Source organism: Gastrolobium bilobum, unplaced genomic scaffold, assembly GCF_033153095.1.
Source record: "Gastrolobium bilobum isolate Gb01-03AN ecotype WA unplaced genomic scaffold, APGP_CSIRO_Gbil_v1 utg8372, whole genome shotgun sequence".
NCBI classification, from domain to species: domain Eukaryota; kingdom Viridiplantae; phylum Streptophyta; class Magnoliopsida; order Fabales; family Fabaceae; genus Gastrolobium; species Gastrolobium bilobum.
Genome location: NW_026897597.1, coordinates 205192 through 230441, shown reverse-complemented (window position 1 = coordinate 230441; position 25250 = coordinate 205192). Strand labels below are relative to the sequence as shown.

The window sequence follows — 25250 nt, the reverse complement described above, 5'->3', positions numbered from 1 at the left end:
CCTCTCCTCTCTACACTCTAAAATAAAAACTTTTTAAATCTATCCTTATACTGCAGTTTCTTTTACCACCAAACGTGTACACACTACTTTTACATCAAGCCCCTGCATATTATAGGGCGAAACTCGTATATAAAGAAGGGTTTATCATCTATCATTTAACATAATCATAAAAAATTTCTTACACACACAATATTTTATGGGGCCCGCAGCAAAAAAAGAAAAAACTTCAGCATGCAAAACGAATCTCTATAACATAACACAATCACTTTTCCTACAACATAACTCTTATAAAACCCTATAATAAAATATGGGATGTGATATTTTTATTACCAAAATAATAGTATTATTATATTTTAACCATTCATTTATTCATTTTTTTCGATCAATGATTAGTATTTTTATAAATCGAGTTCGTTAATTAATTATTAATTTATAATAAATAATAATCGTTAATTGTCATAAATATAATAATAACATTAGTAGTAATAATATCTTATCCTATAAAATAATTTATGAATTTATTGAATCTTGAGTTCGAATAGTTCAACTAGATATCTTGAGTGTACGTTTACCAAAAAAAAAAACAAAAAAGATATCTTGAGTGTTCCTTGCACAAATTAGATTAATTTTGGATCTCAGATTAACTAGTCGCGGAAATCATTTAAAAATAAATGAATAAAATTTACTATTTTCAATTTTAACTATTTCACTTTTATTATTAATTAGAGTATATATTATCTTAAAAATTGCTTGAATTTTTAATCTATTCTCTTTTAAGAAATTATACAGACCTTTTTCTAACTTTTCTCCTTTCACAATTTAAATTTAAATTTAAATTCTTTTGAATTAATCCTACATTTTTTTATGATTTTATTGTTTTATCTTTTTAATATATATTTTTAAGATTCAACTTGAATCATATATTAATAAAATTAACATATCATTTTATAACAGTTAATTTGATTTTGATTCAATGGTAAATAAAATAGTTATCAGAAAAAAATTGTAAATATAATCTTTTCATATATATGTATATTATAATCTTAATTTTTTAAAGTTGCATTTTTCATATTTCATCTAAATTAAAACATTCTTATACTATACTAGCTACTTGCTAGCTGGATAATAATAGTTTAATTATTAATTAATATGATATTTAAAATTAATTATGAATTAATCCTTCGTATACATACAAACTTCATAAAACGACGGCGCACAGGTGAAAATATCTAGTAGAATAATATACAGCAATTAATGATTTATTTTCGTCTTCGTCTTCTGTTTTTTGCCCTCTCCTTTTGTATTATTTTACTCTTATAAAAATTAGTAGTTATTTTAGCATAAAAAAATATCAATTGAGTTTAACACAGAACAACTTGTAACGCAATTTAATCAGTGATCACCCTTAGGCCTTAATTATAGGCCAAAACATAAATATTGACGTGGCTAAAGATATGACCATTGAAATTGGTCATAAGTTGAAAGGTGGGCTTTATTTGATTGGGTTGGTGAGGTAAGTGTACATTTGTATGTATGTAATGGAATAACGCGAAGAAAAAAAAAATACAAGAATACTACTTACGAAGGTTCAAGGTTGTGAACTATTTCATTTCGTGGCCTATGGATATAAACTTAGCTTGGGGTTTAAAATATGATAAATAGATTTATTATTTTATATGAGAAAATTTTCTCATGTTACACGTATAATATATGAGTAAGTTTCATCTTGATTATTTTGTTTTTTCAATTTTTGTGAACCTCACTCATGTATTGTGAGTAGTAATATCAGAAAAAAAATTCTCATATAAAACGAAAAAATTAATCCACTTAAAATATATTTATTCATGTAAGGGATAAAGTTTTAAAATTTCATTTAGAGTGACTTAACAAGTTAACCTCTTCCTTAACGCTACAAGGATAAGATATTCCACCTATCTTTTTTTTCTTGCCTATTTTATATACTTATCTTCAATACTATTAGATAAAAATCTTACTCTTTCTCTCTTCTTTTGAGATTCTAATCCGATGTTATTGAAGATGAGTATGTAAGGCAAACAAAAAAATTAGGTAAAATAACATATCTCATATATACATAGGGGCAAGATCTCTTACATCGGTGTAAGAATAATAAATCTTACACTCAATCTTAACCGTTGATTTTGTATATCTGATGATATGATTATAATTTATTGAAATTAATAATTAATTAATAAAAATAATCTAATTAACTATAACTGTTTGATAAATGGAAATCAACGGTTAAAATTGAGTGCAAAATTTATTAATTTTACACCAGTATAAGTTGATCATATCATGCGTGCACACGCACACACACATATATATGGGTTAAAGACTTCTCGTTAGGGTTGGCAAAACGGGCCAACCCGACTTGACCCGGCCCAACCCGCATTCAACCCGTAAAAAACGGGTCGGGTTAGGGTTGGCCCGAAAAAATAAAAAAGCCAGAAAACTCAACTCAGCCCGACCCGAGCCGGGTTAGGGTTAGCTTACGGGTTGGCTCGGAATAAAGCTCGCGAGTTGGCTAAAAAAAAGTTCGCGGGTTAGCTCGAAATGATGCCAGTGGGTTGGCTCGCGGGTTGGTTAGCTCGAAATATTGGCTCGCGAGTTGGCTCAAAAAAATTGATTTTTGTGAAACTAGCCTTATTTGTTCTCCAACACTGCTAAAATTATCAACACTGCCAAAAGGTTCCAACTTTGATCTCTTCAAAGGTACCCAGATTGGAAAAATAAAAAAGATTGAAGTAACAAATCTTATAATGTCAACAACATAGAAGAAGAACAATGAATCAATTTTCATATATATATTGGGAAAAAATAAAAAAGAAAGATGAGAAATATAGAGAAAAGGGTATTGCTCCTTGGGAGTAGTGGATTGCGTTTGTCAAGAGAATAGGCCAATAGACCAGAAGATGCAAGGTTAGTGGTAACAGGGTGAACAAGCTATCCAAGGGGGCAGAAGAATCTTAGGGTTAAGGAAAGTGACGAGTGACGACGATGTGAGCGTATGACAGTTTTGGAGTTTTCATATTATTTTTTAATACAATCATATTATTATTTTTTTAATACAATCATATTATTATTTTTTAATTAAAAATAAAATAAAATACCCAACCCGCGAGCTGGCCCGCTTGACCCGCGGGCTGACTCGTTTGGGTCTGGGTTGTATCGGGTCGAGTTGAGTCGGGTTGGCAGCTCATTTAGGCCAACCCAACCCGACTCATTTAGGACGGGTTGTCGTTTTTGCCATCCCTACTTCTTATGTTTAAAGAATATGTTCTTTTATACATACAACAAACATGTCTCTTTGAAAAGAGAAAAGTGGGACCCACATGTCTGTTGTGTATATGGAGCATGATTTAGTGGCACTGGTGTCAAACAATATACACATGTTGTGTATATTGAAAAGAGAAAAGTTTGACACCTCATATGAGAGTTGTTGATCTTGCTTGATCTAACGGCACTCAGATGAGATTCAAACTTTTTGTTTATATATATGGGAGTATTTTTCTGCGGTTGGACCAGAAATAATACTCCTAGCCACACACACACTGAGAGATAAGAGATAATGCTTTGGTTGAATGAGAAAGAATGTTTTTTTGTGTCTGTGCAGAAGTATTATTTCTGCCACAATTGCAAAAATAATATTTCATATATATATATATATAAATTTCTTCTACAAACACATAAAACTATATGGGGCCCATGTTCGTATATATTTTTATGTATGTGTAAGAAATAATTTTATCTCCTATAATCAAGGAAGCACATACAAGCTTCTTTTCAAAAAAAATGCGTGTCAGATATCAACACACGCAGGGGCGGACCCACACTATTGCAAGTGTGGGCACTTGCAGATAGAGGTGGCAAAGCGGGCTGCCCGCCCCGCCCCGGCCCGTTTGGGCGGGCTGCCCGCCAAACCCGTTACATTTTACACTAAAAATTAAAAAAAATAAATCAGCCCGGGCGGGCTGGCGGGCTTGGTGGGCAGCAGGTTTGAGAAACTCAGCCCGCCTCACCCCATTTGGCGGGCGGGGCGGGCCGGCTCGGCGGGCTCGACCCTTTTTGCCAGCTCTACTTGCAGACACAAGTTTTTGTAGGGAAATTTTTTTTGTCAATGGATGATTTAAAATATGCCAAGGTTAAAATTAGTGTTAAGAACAAATGAAAAAGTTGGCTAGTGTGTTGTTGAAAATGTCTAACCATGCATCTTTTAGGTATAAAGTTGGCTTTATAACCAAAACTATTAAAATTTATTGGAGTTTCTATCAAATGTTTTATTAAACTTATTGGATATATAATTATATTTAATATTATAATAATAATAAAAAATATGACAAGATTATTTTGCCTCTATATAAATAAAAATCTTAACAAATAATCATTGCTGGAAATTATGATAGCTTAGTTGACTCTGGATTGTTATTATTTTATGTTAAGTTGAAGTTTTTTTTTTCTTTTATTGTTTATATTTTTTTGTTTTTTAATGCTTTTAAAAATTAAAAAAAATTCAACGCTATTAAATATGCAGACATAAATAAAATTTTCTCGGTCCACCACTGGACATACGGTCAACATTTTTCGATACGCGATCAAAGTTTTTCACCATGTTTTTTTTATCCAATTTTTTAATCTTTTTAACTAAACATGAAAAATATATCTATAAATAAAACATTTTCTGTTATGGAATTTGACATGAAAAATAAAAAAAGCATAATTATTTTTTGTTTTATATTTATATTACAAAATTTGAATATTTGATTAGTTATATGACTTATTATGGGCTGCTATATGTACTAAATGTAAGCTATATTATATATATTATTTAATGGATTTGTTTTTTCTAAAGTTACTTTAGATAACTTTATCTAATGTTCATCGAAACGACGTCGTTTTGGGACGGAAATTATGGTGTTTTTGTAATTTTAATTTATTTCAGGGTTATAATAGTCTTTATCGTTATAATTTTTTAATTTTTTAACCTCAAAACGACGTCGTTTCGATGAACATTAGACAAAATTATCTAAAGTCACATCAGAAATTATTTTCCCATATTTAATATAAAAAATATCGAAATCTAACATTTTTTAAAATTAATATGTCGGCGTGTCGTATCGAGTTATGTTCTATGCAGGTGTCGACGCAACATAACTTATAACATAAGAGATGAAAACTCATATATATATATATATAGAGAGAGAGAGAGATGGGTAGGATCCTTTGACACCTCATCTGAGAGCCATTAGATCAAAAAAAATCAACGACTCTAATTTGTAAACATATGACACAATTGATTTTTTTTGATCTAATGACTCTCAGATGAGATGTCAAATTTCGAATTTGACACTGATGTCAAATGATCCTACCTTTTATATATATATATATATATATATATATATATATATATATATATATATATATATATAGGGTTTATAGTTTCTCAAGTTGCTTGAAATAATTTTATCTCCGACTACTAAATCATAACCGTACAAAGATGGATAAATGGTGATAAAGGAAGAGAGAGAAAAAGGGAATAATAATCATTCAAAGGTGAATCAATTAATATAAGAAAATAAATAAATAAATAAAACGACGTAGTTTTGGGGTGGCCGGAGATAAACTTATCTCAAGCTGCTTGAGAAATATTTTTCCCGTATATATATATATATATATATATATATATATATTTATTAAGGGTTATATTATACTCAAGTTGCATGAGAAAGTAATATAACTTCTAATTTTTTTTAAGGAAAAAATGTGTATCATTTTAAATAACACACCTTATATTCTTTCACTCTCACAAAGATGTGAGACTCATATTTTTAAAACTTTCCTCACTCATTCTTTTTTTCATGATTTTTTTTTTTTCACTTAAAATAACACAATTTTATATCCTTAGAAATAATACCGTAAGATAAACAACATGTCTCGAGTTGAACGAGAGTAATATAAATATATTAAGAATTGGGTTGGGTTTCTCATCCACTTCTCGTTTTCTCTCCTACCAAACTTATGCCAGGATTTAAGATTCTCTCTCATCCACGTGTCTTTATCTCAATCAGATAAACTAAAAAAACGAATATTCGAATTTCGCCGCTTCGAAACCCCCATTTTTATCCCCAAATTTTCGAACCTCGTTATCGCGAATTCGCAGGTGACCTCTCTAAAGCATCATCAAACCAAACAAATCTTCGTCCACTTTCTCCCTGGTACTTCAATTGCTCTTTATTGTATTCATTTCTGCTTAGATTTCTTTCATTTTGACATGTTTTGACTTTGTAATTTTGATTTTGATCTGTTGTATGAGCTCCACTATGTGTGTTATGCTCTGTTTCATGCATCTCTAATGCTCGGATGCAATTTATTGTTTCGAATCGTTCATAATTTCTGATTGAGTTTATCTCGCTGAGAGAGCCACCAGGCAAAGACGGAAACTAAGGGTTTTTGCTGCAATTCTCTTTGGCCGAATTGGAATCGTTGGAACATAATTCGTCATGAAGTTCCTGGAGTGTGCTCCTCTGGATCGGTACTTGTAATTTCAAATTAGTTTGAATTGAATTATGTGATAAAATCACATAACTTTGGTATATAATGGAGTCTTGTAAAAACATTTTCAGGCTTAACGATTTCTTGAGTAATTTGAATCTTGGAGAGCGTACTATCAAAGGATGCCTTGAAGCTTATAGTTGTAAGGAGGAATTGGTGACTTCAAGAACATTTATTTTTGGATTTGGTTGCGGTAGTAATTAACAATTTTAGTGTTTTTTTTTTCCATAGGCAAACATGCTGGAACTGATAAAAAACTCTCTATCAGTTTGGAGAATGAGGTAACCTGATGCCGTATTGATTGAATCTCTTTGTTCACTGTAAATTTTGCTCAAGATTGATGCAGCTGAAGCTGTTCTGGCTCATCTTAAAAAAAGAATTGAGGATATAATTAATTCTCGATGTTTTAAACTTAATTATTCGAGCTAATATTCCTACTTCAATTTATTAAAATTTTTCTTTCGTGGCCAATTTAATAGTTATTTTTTGAACTTCTTGAATTTCAGATTCTTGATTATCTTGGGAAATCATCCGACACTGATTCTTCCTCGCCGGATGAAATCTTATTTTCCAGATCCAGGTGGCCTTTACTATCTATAAAGGACTAGGGAAATGAAAATTATCACTGAAGTTTCTTTCACATGTTTTCATTATATGTTCATTTCAGCCGAAGAACATTGGTTTACCTGGTTCTTACCCTCTATCACATGTATCCAGATTATGACTTCAGGTAACTCAGTATCTTATGATGTATCAGAGATGCTTCTGTGTTGTCTATGAGATAAAAAGGAGGATTATGGGTAATGCTATTGTCAGCTTAGTTGGTGACATGGCAACCCGCCATATAATCCTTTTTTATTGCACTGGGAGTGTTGTCAAAAGGCTTGACAGACAGTTCAGTAAACTGTTGCTCTAGTAGCTGAGAGTTCGATTCTCTCCATTTCCCAAGTCTTACGCTGGTCATATATGTGTGTTACTGTTTTGCTTTAATTTCTAAATTGTATTTAGTGCTTCTGTACTGTCTATAGGATAAGAAGGAGGATTATGGGTAATGCTACTGTCAGCTTAGTTGGTGACATGGCAACCCACTATGTAATCCTTTTTTATTGCACTGGGAGTGTTGTCAAAAGGCTTGACAGACAGTTCAGAGAACTGTTGCTCAAGGAGCTGAGAGTTCAATCCTCTCCATTTCCCAAGTCTTATGCTGGTCATTTATGTGCTGTTTTGCTTTAACATCTAAATTGTATTTAGTGCTTCTATAGTGTCCATAGGATAAGAAGGAGGATTATGGGTAACGCTACTGTCAGTTTTGTTGGCGACACGGCAACCCACTATGGAATTGATAGAACCGGATCTAATAACCAAATAACAGAAGCAAACAAGAGATATTTTGGGCCAGAAAGGATCTGGATTTTCTATATATTTGAACAAGAAAAAGAAATTACAGAATTCAAGTACAAGAACAGTAAAGACTCAAAAGAAGAAAAGCTAAAGTTCAGCACATTCGAGAGGTGCTGAAGCTCTCCCAAGTTTCCATTCCAATTCCATCCTAGTTCCTTATTCCTCTTCTCCTCCCTTCATATACTAATCATAACTAACTTCCTCCGTTACCCTTTTCTCTCTCCCCCCCAACAGAATTGCCCTCCTCATTAACAGAATTGCCCCCCCCCCCCAATCATCCTTTAGAATATTCCCTTCATTGTCATTGGTCGCGTTGTCTGAGTCAGCATTAACTAATATTCCCGAGACGCTTCCTAGAATACATTTTTAGAGGTATTCTATCGGTAACCTTTTTTATTTCCCTGGGAGTGTTGTCAAAAGGCTCGACAGACAGTTAAGAAAACTGTTGCTCAAGAAGCTGAGAGTTCAATTCTCTCCATTTCCCAAGTTATGGATAACACTATTATCAGCTTAGTTGGCGACATGGCAACCTGCCATATAATCCTTTTTCATTGCCCTGGGAGTGTTGTCAAAAGGCTTGACAGACTGTTCAGAAAACTGTTGCTCAAGAAGCTGAAAGTTCAATTCTCTCTACTCCCAAGTCTTATGCTGGTCATTTATGTGGTTGACTGTTTTGCTTTAACTTCTAAATTTTATTTAGTGCTTCTGTATTGTCTATAGGATAAAAAGGAGGATTATGGGTAATGCTACTGTCAGCGTAGTTGTCAACATGGCAACCCACTATGTAATCCTTTTTTATTGCACTGGGAGTGTTGTCAAAAAGGTTTGACAGACAGTTCAGAAAACTGTTGCTCTAGGAGCTGAGAGTTCAATTCTCTCCATTTCCCAAGTCTTATGCTGGCCATTTTTATGGTTGACTGTTTTGCTTTAACTTCTAAATTTATTTAATTTCTGCTGTTGCATGCTTTCGTTTTTCCTATAATACCATACTCCTATAATGGCTTTAGTGCAGTTAAAGCTCACCAGTTTTTCACAGAGGAATCATGGGACAGTTTTAAGCAGATTTTTGATACCTACATGTTTGAAGCCTCAAAGGTGGTGCTATTAATATTCTCTATTTCTTGTTTGAATAATTCTTCTTATTATTTGCATTTCCTCTTAGGTGTTTGGCATGCAGAAATCTTATAGGCATCTTGGATATTTAGGCATAAGATGCTTGGGTATAAAATTTGTGGGTATTTACTATTTAAGATTCCTATATTTGGTATTATATTTTACATCCCTTGGCATGTTTGATGACCGTGTTTGGTTGCCCCTGATTATCTAATGTAACTTTCAATTTCTAAAAATTCCTTATGGTTTTAGGTAGGGAAGGAGTAAGAAAGAATAAAGACTCTGAATGATATGATCTTGTGTAGAATATTTTGATACAAAGTACAAAGCACTAAAGCATATTTTTAATAATACTAGACTCAGAATAGTAAGGAAACAGATCATAAAATATAATGAAATATGCAAAACACTACTAATAGAACATTTAAGATACTTTAAAATATTTTTAAGGTACAATAATGATTTTATGAGCTATTTTCTAGATATTTTGACACTTCCCTTCAAGCTAAAGTTTATTAAGCTTTAAGCATTTATAAATTAACACTTTAAAAGAAAATAACATAGAGAATTAAAGATATAAACTAGGCTCCATAAAACATGACTGGAAAGGCAACTTAAGGATGTTGGGGACGCTGGAGAGGTGAGTATTACTGGAGAGGTAACTTGGAAAGATGGCTGGAATCATCATTAGTCGAAGAGCTGGGTGGTATGTTGCATGGCCAAGGAAGAGGGACTTTGTTGGAATGATGATTGGCGGAAATTTCCTGGCAAGTAGATATACACAACAAGAACTAATATTTGTCCATCTCATGAAGAATTACTTTTTGGAAGAATTGGAATGACTAAACGGGAAGAGAAGCCAGTACTAGTTATGAACTTATGATTCATCAATTGGGAAGAAAGAAGCCACCAGAATGGTCATCAATGGCAATGTTGTTAAAACATAGAGTCTACCTAGAAACAGTAGGGGTGATCGTGAAATGTAAACGAAACATAAGAGTTTACTATGTATCAAAGAAAATTATAATTAATATATATATATATATCTAAATCAATATTAAATTTAATTAAAAACTTCAAATTATTAAGAATAATGTATGTAACAATTAATTTTTATTAATTATATTCAAATAAAAAAAATAGAAAAGAGTGAAAATAAAAATTTAAATTTAATTGAAAACAAAATTTAAATAATAATAATAATAAAGAATAGCAAAAGATAAGATTTCAAATTTGTGTAAAATGATATATGAAAAGTCATCTCCTCTGTCAGTTTCTATCTTTATGGCTCATTGAAAATATATTCTCTCTCTTACTCTCTTTTTTCCACAGTTCAATAGTAGTTGCCCTTTATCAAAAAATCTTTTCCTCTTCTCTTTCTCTCTTTTTCTCTGTCTGGGTATTTTTGCAAAACATCCGAAGCACAAGGATTTGCAAGGAGAAGTGAAGGAGGAGGAGGTGGTCTTGTGAGCATCGGAAGAGAGCGCAAAACCTTCTTCTTGATGCCTTTGTTTGCGGCGACTGGAGGAGGAAAAGGAGCAGTAGTGGAGGATAGACGTAAGCGGCAGAGACAGGCGCAACGTGAGCGGCGATGAGACCAAGAACACAGATGAGAGTGCAGAGAAGAGCGGCAAGGATGACGACGAAGTCAGAGTCAACGACGGCGGAATCTCCTCCTCCCCCTTATCTCTGATTTTTAAATATCGAGTCGACTCGGTAAACTCGCCGAGTCAATCGAGTTTACCGAATTGACTCGTCGTTTCAATCGAGTCAACTCAGTTTCCGTTTCAACACGATTTTGGACCAAAAAATGTAGAAACAGCTGTTTCTACCGAGTTGACTTGACGTTTTAACAACAGTGATCAATGAGAAGAGATCAACATCGAAGAATAATTCAGACACCAGCAACCAAACAATAGTAAATGCAGTGAAGAAACAATTCAGACCATGAAATGGCTACCAAAATGAAGCACACCATGACAGATTGGCACCAAACATACCAAACCTACAAATGGAAGAACAAACCTACAACAAAGAATGCAGCCAAAGGGATGCAAACAACCGTAGGACAGTGGTGAATTGGGGCAAGAGGGGCTGAATTTGGTCAAAGATGATTAGGGAATACTTTTGGAGTTGGTGTTAGCCAAAAAATGGGCAGCGCGTGCTCCCACGCGAGAAAGGTTGAGCATGCATAATCCAACGACCAACAGGTGGCAGTGCATCCTTACTATGAAACTCAGTGATTGGCTGAGTTTGGGATGGCGAACACCATGGTGAGTTTGGTCGGAGAAGAAATAGACTTTAAAAGCACAAATTTAAGATGACAATCACAGAAGTATAGAGGAAGGGACAAAGAATTTGAATATGAAGAAAAATGGTCGGAATTTGTGCAATACCAAATTACCAATGGGAAGAAAAGAGTTATATAGATACAATCATCTTTATAACAGAGTTCAGATTTCATGTGACATCGGAATAGTGACAATATAGGTCACAAAGGGAGGTATCACTTTGAGGCCATGTTTACATTTTAGGGTTTAGGTAAGGAGAAAAGGAGAGAACAAATAGTTTGAGTAATACACATTTGTGTATAATGATGTGATACAAAACACAAAGCACTAATTTCTAATAATAATTGTTGTAAATATTGTAAATAGGTTGATAAAATTGTTAGAAATGAAGGCCCACATTGTTTAATTATTGATATGTAATTGTTATAGTCGTGTATGCAATAGAGTTTTTGCTCTGCTATGGAGACAAATGGGTTTCAACATATGCTTCTCATTTCAACATGTTGTTCTTCCTCATGGGAACATTGTTGTCGGTTGTTGGCTTGATGGTCAAGTGGATAGTCTCAAGGTTCAATTGGTGGCAAAAGGGTATACACAAGTTTTTGGATTTTATTATGGGGACACCTTCTCCCGAAATGGCTTTTTTTGTCTATGGTTGCTATTTGTCAGTAGCCCTTTATCAACTGAATATCAAGAATCGTTTCCTCGATGGTGATTATGTTTGAAGAAGATGGGTTTGTTGCTCAGGGGGAGTCTTATGGCATAGTTTGTCTTCTTTATATGACTTAGAGCTTTGTATGGAAGATTTGACACAATGGTTCGATGACTTTGTTTGACTCATAGTGAGGCTGACCACTCGGTCTTCTATGCCATTTAGATTCATGGTGAATTGATTTAGTGGTGTATGTTGGTGAGATAGTCATTACAGACAATGATCTTTATGACATAACTCAGGTAAAACATTTCTATCATCACTTTTAGACAAATAATCTTTGAAAACTTTGATACTTCTCTTTAGGGATAAAGGTGGCTCAATCCAAAGATAGTATTATAATATCCTATAGGAATTATGTCATGGACATTTTTAAGTAAACAACATTGTTGAATGCAAAACTTAATTGACACTTATATGGATCCAATGTCAAGCTTCTGTCAAATCAAAGGGGAGTAACTCTTAGATACAGAGAGATACAAAAGCTAAGTTAGGAAACTGAATTACCTCATAGTTACTTGTCCAAACATATCATCTGTTGTTGGTGTGGTAAGTCAATTCCTAAGTTCTCCTTGTGATACCTCACAGTCACTCGTCTGGATATTATTTGTTGTCTGTGTGGTAAGTCAATTCCTAAGTTCTCCTTATGAAGAATATTGCAATGTAGTGATTCGTATCCTCAAATATATTATTAAGGCAACTCCCGAAGGAGGTCTTATCTATGGACATACAGGTCATACTCTGATTGTTGGACACTCAGATGCCAAGATGTCTCATTGAAAGGAGATCAACCTCAGGGTACTGTGTATTCATTGGAGATAACTTAATTTCCTGGAAAAGTAAGAAACAAGTGTAGTTGCAATTTCCAATGTTGAAGCAGTATATTAGGCCATGGTCTCAATTACTTGTGAATCATTTGGCTGAAATAGCTACTCAAAAGAATTCAATTTTGGAGACAATGTGCTGGCAACACTCATTTGTGATGATCAAGTTGGATTCCATACTGCATCCAATTTAGTTTTTCACGAGAACAAACCACATTGAGATAGATTCTCATTTCATTAGAGGGAAGATCGTACCAAGAGAGTTGTCACCCACTTTGTCAATTCAAATGATCAACTAGCAGATGTCTTCACTAAGTCCTCGAATAGGTCATAAGCTTGGCGCATATGATTTATGTGCTCCTGGTTGAGGGGAAGTGCATCATATATCAAGAAAAAGGTCGATAATATCGTGAGGGATGAAGTCCCACATCATAATTATTGTTATGGTCAATGTAAATAACAGAGCCTTGGTTGTCCTAACGAGACCCATGGAGTTTAACATATGCCTCTTGTTTCCTTGTTATTCAACAATATTAATATAAGACTCCTAATCTTAATGAAATCAAGAAACCGATCGTGAAATATGAAAATCACTTTTAATAGATCTTTTAAAATGCTCTAAAATATTTTAAGATCTAATAATGATAGGCAAAATCCACATTTTTTCATTTTTTAATCATATTATTATAAATATTTAATATCATTATAATAATTGAAAAGAAAATATTGAAACCATATTTTTTTTAACGAGAGAGGGAAAAAAGCGAGGGAAGAGTAGTTTTTGGATGCCCGCTTTTCAAAAAAAAAAAAAAAACAGAAGTCACAAAAAAAGCAGAAGTTAAAAGTCAATTTTTTTTCTTTCAAAATCCAAATATTTTTTTTTAAAATTTAAATAACTTTATCTTTTATAAAAAGAACTTTTAAAATAAATAAGGTATAAAAAGCAATTTTTTTGGAAGCTCATCCAAACGGGCTCTAAAGTAGTTAAAGGGGACAATCTCTTTTAAGTAGTATAGATTAATATACCATGTTGTTTATGAATTTTAAATAACATAAGAACTTAACATTGTAAGGTTATTTCGTAACAATAATGATAATAATATTATGAGATTAGTGTTTGTTCTTGTAAATTATGGCCAATACCGAGTATACAAGTAGTGATCTCAAATCCAGAGGTAGAATTATGTTATTTTAAGTGAGAGAAAGAAATACACAATGGAAATCATAGGGGGAGAAAGTGGGATTTTTTTTTAATTTTATTTTTAAATAAAAAAACATTAGTTTTAAGTTTTAACTAAAAATGACCATCCTTTAAGAGGATAAATATTTTTCCCTAATATTATTAATAAAAAATATTTATGTGTAGCAAAATTTCTCATTGTTCTATATAATTTTTTTTTTATCAATTTATAAATTAATAATCATAGAGTAAAATGGAAATTCATAAAAAAAATTATCAAGCCTCTTCCCCATCAATAGTCCAATGGAGAGGCAACAATCAACACTAACACCAAGAAATCTCTGTTAAGAAGAAAGAAGGGAAGTGGGTTAGAAAGAATACAAGTGACAGGCTATAAATGGAGAGAGATTTGGAATGAGTTGAAGGAAATGGATGAGGTTATGCTATAAGAGAAGGGGAAAAAGGTGGGAGGTAGGCATAAATAGAGTGAAAAGAACACACACTCGAGTAGTTTTGTTACGGTTTAAGTTTAATTTAATAATATTTTATTTTCAACCCAACGCCTATATATTTTTGTGGTGCCACACGTTACATTCTTGCCGGAATAGTGTAGTACTCTCATAGTATGTAGAACTTCTCCATCCTTAGGGTTGTCATGGATTGGAAAAGGCATAACAAGAACCCACACAATGAATATGTTTGCTGGATAGAGTGCATTTGAGACACCTATGGTCCCTTATATTCCATTTTTGACATTGACGATGGTGTGTCTCATTTTTGTCCGTGATTCATTGGTTTGTGCAAAAATTCTCATATGTTGTTACTTCAGAGTAATGATTAGTTTCGCTACATTGATTTTCTTACCTTTTGTTTTGGTTGACTTGTCTACTGCAGGAATGGGTTGAAACTGTTGGTGGTGTTTCACTGCTAGACGCCTTGTTCAAGGCCCTTGATGAGGTGAGTTTCCTTTAAAAAGTTAATGGAAATGAGATCAAGAGGCATTTTTATGATACCTTGTGATGCAGGTGGTGAAGTTAGTGGATTGCGAAATATATGGTTATGTCCCTGATTCTGAGGCAGATCCGTTACTTGAGAGAGGAGCAATGTAAAGTAGTTATTATTACTACATACGTTTTAAAATTAGAACTGTTGTTACCATCATTTTGCCTGTTATATATAATAACTTTATTTTCTGTTTTCTACAGATGGTCCTTTAATTTCTTGTTTTATAATAGGAAGCTTAAACGGATTGTGACTTTCCGTTTCAGCTGTTTTAGGTGGGTTGAAGATTTCATACTCTTCATCAAGTGTCTTGATGTGTATTTAGATTAGATTATTTTGCGTTCCAATCGGCTTATAATCAAAAGCTTGCAGAGAGTTTCACCAAAAAAAAAAAAAAAAAGCTTGCAGAGAGTTTTTTATTTAAAAAAGGAAGCTTCTCCAATTTTTTTTTTTAGTACATTCTCTCTCCAAAATTTAGTTAAAGCCAAACATGCTATTTGTTCTACTCTTTGCTTGCATCTATATTCATCCTTAACGCAATGCTGTTTGTGGCAGTAACTGGATTACTGATGGATTTCTTATCGACGAGATACACGATGAGGACGAAGAAATATTTGCTGACATGGATATATGAGTCAATACTGCATCTACTATGTCAGCATATCAAGACTCTCAACCTCCTGTGTGTAGTTCTGTAATATAAGATTACTTCAGATGTGTAGTTCTGTAAATTGAAGATCGTTTCTCTGGGGCCCGAGTCGTAGATCTACATATTATTACTACAAATGCTACTATGGTTTCTTTGCAGCATTTGTATCTTCCCGTATGAATATAGTAGATTTAGCATCTGTATCTTCCTCGAATGCACATTGTAGATTTGGAGTCTGTATCTTTGTGTGTGCATATAACTAATCGTAGTTAGGACACCTCTGTTGTAATAATACAAAAACATACTTATTTGGAATTGGAGATACGATTGTTGAATATTCGGTTACACTCCTCTGAAAATGGTGCTTCTCTCCCTATTTTGTTTTCGGTGGACTCTAAACAGTTTGTTCATTGAGCAATGTGTTGAGACCGCAAGATGGGTAATGTGAATGTGTTGTGTTAAGCCTCGCGCGGTTACACATATCGTTTTTTAATTATTTTGTTTCCAAAAAGTTTCATTTATCTTCCTTTGGCTGTACTCTTCGACTTTCACCTATCTTTTTCCTTGTTATACTGATTATATTTATATTAGTATGATTTTTTTTTTGGATAAAATATTAGTAATGTTTTTACTGACAAATAATTTATATTAGTTTGGTTACATCAATTGATGAAAAGTAGTTCATCAGTGGTGGCATACGTGTCCATCAGATGATCAGACTAATTAACCAAGTGGAGAGAAAAAGAAAAAAGCAAAGAATATTTAACTAAGATATATTTCCTGTCACCATTCACACAATCTTCGGAGAATAACAAGTGTAATTTTATCCCTCTTTTCCTTTTGCTTTTATCTTCTCTTTTCATGATTTAAGTCCTCACCACTATCATTTGTGCGCTCCAGAAAAAGATACGGTTGCGAATTTGTCAAGGAATCTGGCTGAGATGACATTGTTTGGTGTTCTTGTGCCAACTAATCAGACTTAAACTGAATCTTATAGGAGGATTGTGCCTTGCTCTAAATCTTATTGGCATGGTTAGTGGTTTGGGTCACTAGGAAAATTTTGTGATTTACCTAGCCTATTGCCACGAGTGCTGGAAGTGATTACATGGTAGCCAACGAGGCCTATTTAAATGGCATCTAGTAAGCATTATCCAAAAGGAATTCAATAAAATATAAACTATATGAAAAATACGTACAAAGAAAAGTTTGCTCATTTGGATGACATATGGTTCGAATGAATATAAACATTTAAAGTAAAATGTTTTCAAATTTTTATTTGATCCATATAAAAAAGGGAGAGCTTTACGAGTTAACTTATTATATGATTAATGTTATTAAATTATTTATATCAAAAGGATATATTGATTAACAACAAATAAATGTTGGAGCTGTTTTAATTCTTTTTAGAGTAAATACCTTTTTTGGTCCTCAGAAAATTTCACGAGGCCCGTTTTAGTCCCTAGCAAATAAAAAGACCCATCGTGGCCTCTCAAAAATTCAAAAGGACCCATTTAGTTGAAATCGTGGTCCCTCAAAAATTCAAAAAGACCCATTTAGTTGAAATCGTGGTCCCTCACAAATTCAAAAAAGAGCCATATTAATCCTCAAAAGGACTAAAATGGGTCCAATTTAAATTTTTTAAGGATCACGATGAGCCTTTTTATTTGCTAGGGACTAAAACGGGCCTCTGAGAACCAAAAAATATATTTATTCTTATTTTTATTTGATCTGAATAGAGATGTTTCCATAACTAGCTGTTATTGATATTTAAAAAAAAACTTGAATAATTATGTGAATAATACAAACCTGGTTATTATATTGACTTTTACGTATAATAAACTTGAATAATTATGTGAATAATACTAGCGAATTTTTTTTTAAGTATATTGACTCTAATTATATCTTTGAGACGAGTTGATATCTCTATAAATTTCAACTAGTCGGTTGCGAAATTAATCCCGAGTCAAGGTTTTAATCACAATTAAAGCTCATCACCCTTTTCCAAATATGATTTTATGGGATCGAGAATCAAACTCAGATTCTTTTCTCATTCTTCTCAACCTGTGTTACCAACTAATGTATTATTAACGAACTTGTTCCTGATAATTAGATACGTTTCATAAAGTAATAAAGGTAGCAATTCAAATTTGTGGTGACGCGTCTGGATCCAACTGGATCATATTAGATGCTTATAAATAACATATACAAACCTGGTTGTGGGTTTGTATCTGCGTGTATGTTTCTCACTGAGAGTGTAATTAGTTACGACATCATTAACTTTTTGAAAATAGAAGGAAAAGGTATAACCAATTTGAAATTTGAAAAAAGTTCACATATAAAATGTTCACTTTCACTATAAAGCAATATGATTAGCTGTTTGCTTTATTAGTCTGTGTTTCATTTGTTCTTTGAGGCCTTTGCTTTTGCCATGTTGGCTGACAAATCTTGGAGGTATCAAATGGCAAATCAAACCTAGGCTTATCACATGAGTGAAATTAAGTAGAATAGTCATTAATCTCGTTAATTAAATAGGATTAAGCATCTTGTACCAAAAATAAAATAAAAATAGGACTAAGCTCATAAGCCATGACTTAAAAAAGAAAAAGAAAAAAGAACTCATCACATTTAGGTGTGAAATTTAGTTCATTGTTGACAGATATAAAATTTGTATTAGGAAATTACTAGATAAACTCTTACACATTGGGATTAACATAGCAAGCTGCATAGATGAAGGTTGTCTCACTTTCAATATGAAAATTTTCTAATGATCGATCTCTTACTACTTTGGTTGCGTTGGTCATGATGATAAGGATTGGAACTCAAGTTAAATGCAACGCCAGCCTAATTGTTGGGCCATCTTCAAGAGTCAAAGAAAAATGTGTGATAAGTGGCGAGGACCTGCATGATCAGGTTATGCCATTTCGGTGTTAATTAACAAGGCAGGACAAGTGTTAACATTCAAATTAAGAATGCCACAGGTCACTATAAATGTTTATAAATTCAATATTAATACAGATTGTTATGGACCCATATAATGGGCCTATTAAGTGGTAAGTCTAACAAGGGGCAATCCAAGATACGGATTGATATTAACAAGTAATAGATATTCATCAAGGATATTAATTCTAATACGACAGCATAGCCAGCAAGCCTGGGCCCTTATCAGAGGCACCAAAGGGCCATCCACACTACCCACAGGTAACCTCTATAAATACAAGGTAAACCTTAAAGGTAAGGTAAGCTCTCTCTTACTGATATGTTGTCACTGTGCGCGCACACACACCCCATTGGCTAATGCCGTTATAGTATTCTGTGCACAGTGATCTGCTTGACTCAAGGATATCTCATTCATAGATACCTTGGAGAGGACACTAGATCCAAGATCAACATATCAGCCTATTGGGCTGGACATCTCTGTCTCGAAGACAGAACACATATAATAAAATACTTTTTAGATCAGATGACATGACATAAATAATTAGCCCAACACCAATTCTCTATTATATAATCTCTTCCTTTTGAGGTTTATAATCAACACCAACCCACACCTTTATTTCAAATATATGTATATCTATACTTTTTATATTACCTAATAACTTGGTGGCATGGACATGTAGCCCGCATCAAACACAAGTACTCTTATCATGTGATACTGGCAGATCTCAGTGAGCTGTTTCTGTATAATATCTAAATCTCCAATGTAATAAAAGCCAAGCTAGGTGCCATGTGTAGTCCTCGGAACAATACACATACACTCCTACTTTCATCTATTCTTTCTTAATTTCTTATTATAATCTTTAATCAAAGCACGTCACACCTTGTAGCTTAGAGAGAATCAAACATATTAGAATAAAATATTAATCTATATGGCTACTTTCACTAAATGTTAGTGTCAAAATCAAGTTTTAATCTCGAGGCAGGTGGATGATCCTTTATAAATACAAGAATCAAAAAAAGCAAGTCCATCCAACCTCATGGCTTGCTCTTTATCATCTTTGTGTAGCTTAAACCAAGCTTTTTGCAGGCATAAGTTCTTCCAATACCCCAAAATAAGATCCCAAAGTTTTAGGGACAATGGTAATAGATACTCTGCTTCCTATCAGCACAAAGGAAATTGAATGTACACTGCATTTGCACAAGAAGATGACTTTAATGCTCATGAATAGCACAAAATAATCCTCTGACTTGTTTGTTCTTTTCAACAAATCCTTGTCTTTCTCTTCAATTATTTCAGCTTTTTCACTATTCCAAAAAAACATAGTTTGTTACAACTATTGTACTAATGTGGTTTTTGATTAATCTTCTGATTGTTTTGGCAGGGAAGCCAGCAAACATTGTTGATGCAAACCTGAGTGTCTTAAGGGAAAGAATTCAACAAGTGAGAAAAAGGGAAAAGCTTATACATACATGTGGGTGGAATTATAAGCATAATTATGACCCTAAGTACAGGAGAGATTCTATGATATCTCAGGCTGCAGAGATTATGGGTTTGGCATGTGGTGCAATTGGGCTTGTCTTTCTTATTGGTTCTCTTAGCATCTGCCTCGTGTCCTTCCTTGTTTATATATGCAAGTGATAAGATATCTAAGAACCATATCCTCTTGTTGTCTGTATCTTCTGTATTATTTGGATTAATTTTTAGGGTAGAATCATATGTATTCATAGCCTAGAACTGATATAATCCGTGGTTTGAAGAAGGGCTTCTTATCATGTATTATTTGGGATATCCTAAAAAGAAAATTTACACTTTTTGTTATTTTGGTTTAGGTCCCTAACAAAAAAAAACACTCCCGATTAAGGAGACACTAGCATGAACCTCAAGTGATAAACTCGTACAACCAAGAGGAAGATGATCCAGACAATGAATCCCCAACTCAAAATCAAGCTAGGACCGTAAATGAGCCAGACGGCTTAATAGGATTTATGGCTCAGCTTATATCAGGGTAGATTTGACCTAATAGGTTTGTCCTATCATATATATATATAGTCAAGTAGAACAAATTCAAGCTTTTAAAAAAGCCTATTTAGAAAGTAGATCATAGATTTTTATTTACATGTCGGGCCTATAAACTTGTATATCGCTCTATATTATATTATTTAGGGAAAAGTTCACCAATGGTTTACTTCAGAATCACTTGTGCCCCTGTGATTTTTTTCTTATCACATATGCCCCTGTGGTTTGTAAAAGGGTATGTTTTTTATCACATATACCCCTGTGGTTTCTTATTTTTTACAAAACACAGGAGCATATGTGATAGGAAAAAAACCACAGGGGCATAAATGATTCTGAAGCAAACCACAGGGGCATTAGTGAACTTTTCCCTATTATTTATAAATAAAATTTATTTTAATAATTTTATATAATAAAGTAATATTATTATTTTTTTTTTTTAAATTATTGAATGCCTAATAGGTTTAGTTTAGAGGGCAGGATATATTTACCATTAAATTTTTTTATCCCATTTACAACCAACTTAATCACCGTTGATTTCCGTTAATGTAATAGTTATAATTTATTGGGTCGCATTTATTAATTAATTATTAATTACCAATAAATCTAATAAATTATAACCATTAGATTGATGAAAATCAACGGTGATTAGATTGGTTGTAAATTTTTGTGGTGGTAAGTATATCCTGCCCTATAGGTTTAAACATGTCTAGGTCAAAGTTTTTGTTTTTTAAATATAGGTCAGACTAGATCTATAATTTGAGCCTATACAAAATTAACAGAGATCAGACCTAAAATATTTTATACAAATTTAATTTATTTAAGTCAAATTTCAGCAAACTACATCCATTTACACCTGTACTCAAGGGCGTAGTTAGCCACTGTCTGTCAGAAATATTTTTTATGATCCAGAATCACCTAATAATCCGGTGCTCCTTCTCATAACTTCAATCCCCCCCTTTTATCCCTGTTATTTTTTTTCTTTTCTAATTTTACCATTTCATTTACATTAAAGCACCACCCAAACAATAGTACCCCGAACCACAGTAAATAGTCTCGTGTCTGTCTGCTTTACATATAGTAAACTTGATTTTCATGATACTAAGTGAGTGTAGGTGGACCTTACTTACATATATAAGAAGGCTCATTTTTACTGTGTTAGAAAAATGGAGTCTAATGGCGGGTTCAATTTTTTTAAAAAAAAAATTGTGAAAATAAAATATTAAAATTACAAATATTATTAAGAATAATAGAATGGAGTAATTATTTTTTTCAAAGAGCTAGGGGCTAAATATTAATATTAATAATTTATTATTATTACAAAAATATTATTTTATATATAACAATAATAATAATAATAATAATAATAATAATAATAATAAAAGTTTAAAAAGAAGTCATCATCAATTCTCCTCGCTTCCTAGAGTGCGCCCCCAAAATGAAATCCCTTGTTCATAAATATTCTGGTACCATGTTAAAGGATCAATTTTTCAATAAAAGCTTAACTATTAAGTAAACATTCATGAATAAACTATAATATACGCCACGGAATACTTTGCACCTTCACAATTTTTTTTTTTTTTTTTTTTGTAGTTTTAAATTTTAAAATATATAATTTTGTTCTCTCTTAAAACTTAAAAGCCACTGATTGTAAATTTGTAATTACATAAAACAAGAGACCTGCTTTTGGCATGTGAATACATGTAGTGCACTTTGTTTGTGAAGGCATTTAGCACTCTAGTAATTTCCTAACTATCTTTATCAATTCCCCAATTATTCTGGATTCCTTTCCTAAAGTTAATAACCTACCAGAATATAAACAAAGAAACATAGAACTATACACAGATGAGCCTTTTCTAGCTACTCCTTATGGTGGGGTTGTCGTTGTCACAAAAGAAATCAAGAAGCTTATGCCCCTCAAAAATTTAGATGAAGTTCCACCGCTGATATCGTAGCGAAGAAATAAAAAATAATATTTAATAAATATATACATTATAAAATACGTTATTAACATTAAATATAAATTATTTATTAAATATATACTTTATTTTTTTTAGGAATAGAATAAACTGTTATCAAACATATTTATGCCTAAATTTTTTTCTTAAACATAGAAAAAAATTATTTTTTCCAGAAATTATAAAGAAAAAAAAAATTTAATTGTCATACACACCCCAAGAAAATCTCAAACTGTTTTCTATTTCTAAAGGCAGGCCAAGTTGAGGAATGATTAAGGTCTAATTAAGGCTAAAGATGCAGGGTGGTAATTACAGGCCTGGATGGGTTTTACAGTGAAACTAAGAAATTATTCTTCTCAAATTGTTGTTAACTCATAAGTTAACAATGACATGCACCTACCAAAGGTCAGAGCCAATCCCATCAAGCCAATACATAACATAAGAATTAATATAAGTGTTATTTATTATCATTTTCTTTGTTCGTTTTCTAAACTATGTTTACTAATATCAAGTTTAAAGTACACTCCTGTATCCACGATTGGCTTTATTTGCTGACTCACGAGGCAGCCACCTAAGGAAACGTGAGCCAAATTTTAATGGTCCTGTTTACCCAAAAAAAAAATTAAAAAAATACTAACAAGATAATCCAACGATAATACTAATTAAATAAGGGATTAATGATTTACATAAAATAATTTTATTTCCTACACATATATAAAAATATGTAAAATTTATATAAGGTCATGTGAAGAGAAGAGAGAGAAAAAAAAATATGGATCTCATATATTTTAAATGTATGTACTGGAGATAATATTATTTCTTATAACATTAAAAATATTAATCCCATTAAATAATTACAAATACTAAAAAGTAATAAGCGATAATAGTTGTTCCCTTATGAAAAACAAAAAAAACAAAGAGACTGCAGTATCTCGTAAACATCTCAATTTAATATAATATTTTCGTTTCAGAAGCTAAGTTCCTTGTAATAATTAGTATAACATTTTCTTTCGAAGGGGATGTTAACAGAAATTTAAAAGAAGTTCAAAACGAGTCTTACACTTCCGTAATATTAGCATCTTTTAAGGGAAGGATACTATCTTATTATTTTGATGATTGAGATCGATGCTTTATTTTTAGACGGCATATATTGCACTTACTCATAAAATTATGAATACATAGAATAAACAAGAAGAAATAAGAAATAAGATATCGCAAATGAATGTTATGTGTTTCTTGTTCTTCTTAATTGACATTTTCTACGTACTTTCTTAATTGAATGTTATCGCAAATGATGCTTTATGTGTTTCTCTTTTTCATTTTCTCTCCCATAAAAATAGACATAAAAGAAAAATGAGATAAACCAAATATATATAAAAGTAATATTTTTCAAACGAAGACTTTGACAAGGAGATATCATAAAGTAAGGAATAACAATAAGAGACTGTTTTTATTTATAGTGATGATCGATAGTGACATAAATAACCACCACAGTTACATAACATTTATGTAAACAGCCAACACACAATATTAGAACAAATTAATAGCACTACTTATTGCCCTTTTCCGAAGCATGCAGACCACTAAAGTAGCCCTGAGGATTGCTCTCAAATGCACCACGTGAGATGTATGATCCATCACCACCAGGTGCTTTCATGGATCCCCCAGAACCACTGCCACTGCCACCTGAGCCTTTGGAGTTTCCACCACCTCCACCTTTTGCACCACCACTTCCACCTTTGCCACCACCACCACTACCACCTTTGCCACCACCACCACTACCACCTTTGCCCCCCATGTTTCAAATGATCACAACAGACACACGCTAAAGTTAGTCTTTAAAAGGTTTTAAGAAAAAACTAAGAAAGGGATACAGAAAACAATCTTATGTGGTTGGCTATTTATAGAAAAAAAATGGTAAAGATTTGTTTAGTAGTAATGTTTAAGGGTGAAATACTTACTCTTAATTAATGATGATATAAATAATTAAAACGCCTCTCATAATTCCCAAAGAAGGCTTGAATTCAAAAATATGACCACGAAAATTTTCAAATGTATTTAAATGGAATTTCAATTTTCAATGGGATGACCTGTATGTGGTTCTCAATATCTTTCATACTTCCCAAGGGATAACGGATCTAAATGGCCGCGGGTAGTTAAATATATTGGGACAATTATGCATGTTGGAACTGTTTTAGAAAAAAAGGTCCTACTAGAGAGAGGCATTTGTTAAAAAATCAACAAATAAAAAATAATAAAAAAGTACAACATTTAATGTATAGATTTTTTTTAAAAAATAATTTTTATATAATATTTTTCATTTTTATACTTAATTAGTGTATATGAGTTTCAGGTTAAATCGTAGAAATGATCCATAAAGTCTCTAGAAAAATCGGAAAATCACGGAATTAAATATGGCCCCAAAACAAAAATGTTTAACATATCTAAAGATACAAATGTGAAGATAAATGTGGACTCTCGTATTGTGTAACAGTACAGGTATAGAATTTAGCCATCATTAATTTTAAAGCATTAGCATTCCTATTTTTTCTTTTTACATTTAAATTAAATTTTAAGCATTTTAAAATTTCATACGCAAGCC

The 25250-nt window shown here is 32.4% G+C and overlaps 3 protein-coding genes across 4 annotated transcripts; 2 read left to right on the top strand and 1 right to left on the bottom strand.

Moving 5' to 3' along the window:
- The first annotated feature begins 6032 nt into the window (after window positions 1–6032).
- LOC133308424 (uncharacterized) lies at window positions 6033–16079 on the top strand. 2 transcript variants are annotated; one of them, XM_061509035.1, is made up of 11 exons: window positions 6033–6230; window positions 6443–6547; window positions 6639–6709; window positions 6799–6848; window positions 7074–7147; window positions 7235–7297; window positions 8976–9063; window positions 14983–15045; window positions 15114–15193; window positions 15294–15365; window positions 15646–16079. In XM_061509035.1, the coding sequence occupies exons 2-11, from the start codon at window positions 6516–6518 to the stop codon at window positions 15722–15724; spliced, it is 672 nt and encodes a 223-aa protein (XP_061365019.1). In that variant the 5' UTR covers window positions 6033–6230; window positions 6443–6515; the 3' UTR covers window positions 15725–16079. The 2 variants fall into 2 exon arrangements, with proteins under 2 accessions (XP_061365019.1, XP_061365020.1); XM_061509036.1 differs by lacking the exon at window positions 6033–6230 and having other exon boundaries at window positions 6462–6547; window positions 8981–9063.
- A 3634-nt stretch (window positions 16080–19713) lies between these two features.
- On the top strand, window positions 19714–20456 carry LOC133308420 (uncharacterized). Its single transcript, XM_061509031.1, has 2 exons — window positions 19714–19816; window positions 20059–20456. The coding sequence occupies exons 1-2, from the start codon at window positions 19714–19716 to the stop codon at window positions 20313–20315; spliced, it is 360 nt and encodes a 119-aa protein (XP_061365015.1). The 3' UTR covers window positions 20316–20456.
- A 3715-nt stretch (window positions 20457–24171) lies between these two features.
- LOC133308411 (glycine-rich RNA-binding protein 10-like) lies at window positions 24172–24446 on the bottom strand. The gene has a single exon (XM_061509022.1). It carries the CDS (start codon window positions 24444–24446, stop codon window positions 24198–24200), a length of 249 nt encoding a protein of 82 aa, XP_061365006.1. The 3' UTR covers window positions 24172–24197.
- Window positions 24447–25250: the final 804 nt, after the last annotated feature.